Source organism: Platalea leucorodia (genome assembly GCF_965183815.1).
Source record: "Platalea leucorodia genome assembly, chromosome: 4".
In the NCBI taxonomy this organism is placed as follows: Eukaryota; Metazoa; Chordata; class Aves; order Pelecaniformes; family Threskiornithidae; genus Platalea; species Platalea leucorodia.
This window is the reverse complement of record NC_138826.1, coordinates 70,425,509-70,431,618: the sequence shown is the minus strand read 5'-3', so window position 1 is coordinate 70,431,618 and position 6,110 is coordinate 70,425,509. Positions and strand designations below refer to the sequence as shown.

Genomic DNA, 6,110 nt, shown 5'->3' with positions numbered 1-6,110 from the left:
AATACCTGGAGGGAGGGTGCAAAGAAGATGGAGGCAGGATCTTCTCAGTGGTGCCCAGCGACAGGACCAGAGGCAATGGACACAAACTGAAACACAGGAGGTTCCCTCTGAACATCAGGAAACACTTTTTTACTGTGAGGGTGACTGAGCACTGGCCCAGCTGCCCAGAGAGGTTGTGGAGTCTCCATCGTTGGAGACAGTCAAAAACCATCTGGACACGGTCCTGGGCTGCTGGCGCAGAGAGCACTGCTTCATCACTGGGTTGGACCAGATGACCTCCAGAGGTCCCTTCCTACCTCAGCTACAGTGATTCTGTGAAAGGGAAGAAAGCAGTATGTTTGAGAAGGAACACAGGAAGCACCTGTTAATATTCTGATCCCAGGAAAACAGGAGCATGATGAAGAACATTTCAAACTAGCGGACATCAGGCTGCCAAAGCCTCAGTGCCCTAGAAGTCAGGCCGGTGAGAGCAGTCTAGCCAGAGGTCACAAAGCAGTAGAGGAAAGCAGCAGACAGCCGTGAAGGAGCACACACAGACTGCTTCCAGGTTACCTGCCATCAAATCACGAATGCTGCACACAAATGGAAGCAGTACAGCTTGGTCCACTCTGGCTCAAGGGACAGTTTCCTATAGAAGCAGGCTCACCTACTTATATATCCGACACTTTTCCACATTGTCCCAAGCTCCCAAGAGACCAGAGAGACTTCTGGCAGCTCTCTGCCTCATCCACCCATCCGTGCCTAAGGATGGCTGGAGTCCAGGAGGCAAGATGAAGTTACATCTCCCCCAGCCAGGGGAACACAGGCATCCCTAGCCTCTCCCTGGGCCTTGCGCAGAGCAGGCAATGCTCAGCAGGTTGCTGCTTACATCATCCAGCCAGCGGTTGCCACAGTAACCACAGATGAAGGATACGAGGTTCCTGGGGCAACGGAGTGACTGCCACCTGCCTGGGTGTTGTCTCTATTGCACGGCAGGAAAGGACGATGCAATTTTCTGAAGGTGAGAAAAATACCCTTCCCTACGCTACACCAAGCCGGGCTTCCCATCCGCTCCACCCTTCCACGCGCTGCCGCAGCTCCACTCTCCACAGCTCTGTGCTCCCTGGCAACTGCACTGCTTCCTTGAACACTCAACCCAAGAAGAAAAACTGCTGTAGACAAGAAGAAATCAGCTTACCCAGGCAGGAGCCATCACTTTTTTCAGTTTCAACAGCAGACGTGCTCTGCAGCCCCACCAGACCCACCCCAGAGGGAACCAAGGCCTGACCCCCTTGAGGATCACAGACGCCTTAGTGTCAGTGGTTGAACGGATGTCTGAAGGGCTTGGATGGAGAACTCATCATCCCTCAGGGACTCTTCCAGTCTAGTTTTCTAGATCAGTTCTTACTCACCTTCATTACATGCAGAAGCGATAGTAGCAGAAGGGAGCCACACAAAACCAAAGCCTGGCAGACCTGATGGACCCCTATAGTGCTGCTCTCATCCCCATTCAAAGCAAGAGCAGCCCTGTGGCTAGAGGCAGCACTTACCCCTCTGCTTCCACGGCTGGGGAGAGGAAGCATTTACAAGACACAGGTCAACCCTGCCTGGTGCCCTCAGCTACATGAAGAACCAAGGAAAAGCCAGGTAAAGCCTATTCCCCTTCTGCCCCAAGTCCACCTCTGCTTCATAGCAAAGCCCTCAGGGAGTGGTGCACCAGATCAAAAGAAGTTATGTGGTCATAAGAGATAGGGATCAGCCGTCGCCTCTGCTGAGCTCTGTTTTCAGCAGCAGCCGTGTGAAGAAGAAAACCTACTCCACAGGCTCACCATTTGGGATCCAAAGGACAAACTCCAAGGTCTCTTTCGAGAGGGCCCAAATGCAGGCTGTTATAATCCAATTAGCTATTGGATTCCTTTCTGTTTCTCAGTGTGCCAGCCTGGGAGACCACAGCCTCCAAAATCCCACCTGCTGGCTGGGAGAGCTGGAAAGGACAGAGCGAACAAAGCAGAGAGCGCGAGAAGGACTCACCCTAGAAAAAAGGGGGCAGCTGCTGGGGATGTTCTTGCCGTGCACACTCTTGCTGTGCACCATCTCCTCTGTACACACACACGTAACCAACTCAACCTATGCAATTTGCAGCTGTACTGAGCGTTCCCAGCTGTGGCCCCAAGTCATAACAACAGCGCTCCAAGTTTCAGCCTGATACAAGAACTGAGAGCTCTGAAAAATGTCAGGGTCATTTAGTTAGCAGACACATTAGGTCTTGATCTTGCCTCTACTTGACAATGCAAGTGTTGGTCAGGGGCTCATTAAGGGAGTACCAGTCCTCCGGTTGTCTAATTGGAGATGGGACAGACAGACACATACAAAGGGGACCAATTAAGATGACAGGCAGTCTTTAGAGAGCTCTTTGGATGTTCTTTTGTTTTGGAGGGCTGTTTCCTAAGTTGTTTTGAAGGGGGAGGAAAAAAAAAAAAAAGACACTCAGCACCTGGAATTATCCCAGGGCCAGTAAGTTGCATCTAGTTCTGCTGCATGAGCTGACGCAGCACTAACTTACACCGAGGCTGGTTATTCAGCTGAACAGCTGATCTCTCAAGCAGGAGATGTGATGCTTGGTTACCACCAACAGCTGTTACAGGGGTTGAAGGATTTGGCTCCCATATGAGGAAAGGAGGCAAAGTACCTTCAAGCGATTTCAAACGCTTTTCTTACCCAATCTGTTTTCTCCCTCCAGCCTGGGACCACAGCCAAACTCTAGGAGAGGATGTAGGGCATGGCAAGCTACAGTCCAGTGAAGGTCACCTCCAAGGGTACAGTGACACCCTGACACCCACCTCCCCTTCACTCAAAGCTCAGCGTAGTCGAGAAGGGTCACAACAAAACCTTACCTGGGCAGTTCTCAGCCCTCCGCAAGCTAGATGCGGGTGACAGATTGCACCTCACCCCTATCCCTAGCAGAGCAGGACACCGCTGCGTTGGGGTCCACCTGACCAGCAGCTGGCAGACCTCAGGCGCAGCACAAGGTGTCACCATTCCCCAGCGAAGAATCGCCTATGCTGTGAAATGCAAAGGCAGCTGGCAAAGATTGCATCTCTCACTGCTCCAATTCACCTGGCGGGACCCCGTGCCCTGCACCATAGCCCCACCGGCCACCTCCACCCTCGACTCCCGTTCTGAGTCCCCAGTAAGAGACAGCAGCAAACAGCAGCACAGCAGACACTGTCCACAAGACGTTGTCCACCCCTCTCTTGTCTACCCAGCAGCACCCCCTTGCGTGAGGAAAGGTCTTGCCACGTCCTCATCTTTCAGGGCTCAAAGATACCCACGCTGTTCATCGTCTTGATGGGACCACAGGCAGAAAAAAAAGGAGGCCGTTTCCAGCCTACGCTCACACTTTATTATATACAGAGACACGGTGAGTGTAAGAACATCAACATGGGACATGGACAGTAAGGGAGGCCCAAAGGCACTGCCCCGTCCCCTTGGTGCAACCAGTCAGCATAGTTTATACAAATAATACAGTATTTGAACAATAAATAAGTCTGATAAATAAGATCAAATTAAAAAAATGTAGAAAGACAAAGCAGCAAGGAATGATTTTGAGGGCTGTGACACATTCACAGCAGTGACAATACCACCAACACCTCACCTGCACACCAGCAGCTGGGGCACAGACCCCCATCAGCCCTTTTCTCTCACCGTACTATGGCAAAATCCACTGAGGAGGGGGAACCGGGGAGAGTCGTACAGTTCACTACTGCTGTGCTGTCGTGGTCTGGGAGCCCTCTCTCCTTCACAAGCCCCCTCGGAAAGGGTGCTTGAAAACAAGGTACAACTGCAGACCTGCTGTGCGCAGTCACAGCTTGTTTGTTTGGCACAAAAAAACCCACCCTCAAACCAGTCTCTTCCCTTTCTATAGTCCTTCAGATGGACACTGGCACAGTTATTAACTTAGTCAGGGCAAGGGGTGGTGGGGGAAACATCTCTAAGGAATAGGGGAGAGAAGAGATGAGGTGATGCTCCCTTTCACTCGTGGGAGGCAGCCATGCTCTCATTCATCGCTCCAGAGTTCCGGCACACTGCTTCCACACGCCCTGGCACTGATGTAGACCGGGTGGGTGACAATGCCAGCCAGTCCCCTGGCGAGGAGGGGGTTACCACAAGGACTGCAGGGATGCAGCTCAGAAGTTGAGAGTTACGAGCGAAGGGACAGCAGTAAAAGGCCGCCACTGGTTATCTAAGAGAAAAATAATAAGACAGCCGGTCCCTAACCCCTGCAGGGAGAGAGGTCACACACACTGATTTGACCCCCCGTCAGCCTCAAGGCCTCCAGCTCTCTCCCAGAGATGCTGGCAGCTGGCATATGAGGGAGAGAAGGACTCTGTCTGTCAGGGATAGCTCTCAGCAGAGACAACTTGAACCCTGCCGCCTCCTGCCACCCCCACCCCCCCATTTTGCCCCCAAAGAAGGGCGTTGGAATGTGGAGAAACCAGGAATTGAGGGAATAGGGCAGTGAGAGGGAAATGGGAACAGATGGAGATCTGGGATGGGGAACCTGACCCCTCTGCCCTCACATGTACAGACTGCTACTCATCCAGGCCCGGTATCAAGTCTGCAATGCTGTCCACATAGTAATTGGGCACCAGATCCTTGGCAGCGGCGCTGTCGCTGGCCATGTAGGCCTGCGCCTCTTCTAGGCGGGAGACACCCGTCAGCGTGAGGATGGTGGAGAGGCCGCAGTTCTTGCCGAAGAGGATATCTGTCTCCAGACGGTCTCCCACCATGAGGGTGCGGGACGGGTCAACGCCGAAACGCTCCACGATGCAATCAAACATGTAGGTGTTCGGCTTCCCCACCACCAGCGCCTTGCGGCCCGAAGCGGTTTCCACCGCGGCTGTGAGGCTGCCGGTCCCTGGAGGCGGGGGGGAAAGGAGGAGAAAATGAAGCAGCTGTGGGCTGAGGGGCCCCGCCGGAGGACGAGCAAGCGTGGCGCTGCCGGCAGGGCTTCAGGAGCTGGCCGGGACGCCGGAGGGCAGCCCTGCCCGCCCCGGTGCTCAGGGCACCCCCTCGCCCAGGCGCGGGAGGGAGGGCGAGCTCCGACCCAGGCCAACCCCGCCGGCCTCGGCCCCCCGCACCCCCCGGGGCAGCAGGGGAGGGCCCGCGGGCTCACCGGGGGTGCGCTGGCCGTCGCTGAGCGGGTGCCAGGGGTCGGGGTCGGTGGCCACCAGGAGGCACTGCGGGTCGCGCAGATAGCCGCAGGCCTGCGCCAGCTTGGCGAAAGTGAACTGGTCGTCGTAGCCCACCAGGACGGCCCGCACCGGCTCGGAGGCGCCGGGCGCCGGTTCGCCCTCGCCCGCCAGGCGCAGCCCGGCGTCGCGCACCTCGCCCCGCAGCCCCTCGCCGCCCAGCACGAAGACGCGGCCGGCCCCGTTCCCGCCGCCGCCGCCGCCGCCGAGGAGGCGCTGGCGGAGGAAGAGCGCGGAGCAGAGCGCGGAGCTGAAGACGTGCTCGGCGCGGACGCCGCGGAAGCCGAGGCGGCTGAAGCGCCGCTCCAGCTCGGCCACCGAGCGGCGGCTGTTGTTGCTGACGAAGAGGGCGGCCTTGCCGCTGCGCCGCAGCCGCTCCAGCAGCTCGGGGGCGCCGGGGACGGCCCGCTCGCCCGCCCACAGCACGCCGTCGCAGTCGAAGAGCAGCCCCTGCGCCGGGCCCAGCACCTCCCGCAGCCCCGCGCCGCTCAGCCGCCGGCAGCTCGCCATGCCGCCGCCGCCGCAGCCCTCCCGCCCGCCGGCCGGCCGCCGCGTCCCGCCCCGCCCCGCCGCCCCGCCCCGCCAATCACCGCCCCCCGCCCGCCGCCGCCGCCAATGGGAGGCGGGGAGAGTGGCGAGCGGCAGCCGCGCTGCCCTGTCGCCCTCGAGGGGAAGGGGCGGGGCCGAGCGGCGGGAGGCCGGTTCCCGAAGTGACAGCCGCGCCGCCCTGTTGGCTGCTGAAGGAGGCGGTGAGGAGGCGGGACAGAGCCTGAGCGCGCTCGCTGATTGGCTAAAGCCACCCTCCCCAGTCACCGCCTCCCCCGGGGGAAGGCGCGGCGGAAGGGCGCCTCCTGCTGCCCGGCGGGGCCGCCATTACCC

General features: G+C 58.1%; 1 protein-coding gene across 1 annotated transcript; it reads right to left on the bottom strand.

Annotated features, from left to right (window-relative positions):
- Window positions 1-4,513: 4,513 nt before the first annotated feature.
- On the bottom strand, window positions 4,514-5,741 carry PDXP (pyridoxal phosphatase; the record flags this gene model as incomplete). Its single annotated transcript, XM_082309288.1, has 2 exons — window positions 4,514-4,897; window positions 5,156-5,741. The coding sequence occupies 2 exons, from the start codon at window positions 5,739-5,741 to the stop codon at window positions 4,572-4,574; spliced, it is 912 nt and encodes a 303-aa protein (XP_082165414.1). The 3' UTR covers window positions 4,514-4,571.
- Window positions 5,742-6,110: the final 369 nt, after the last annotated feature.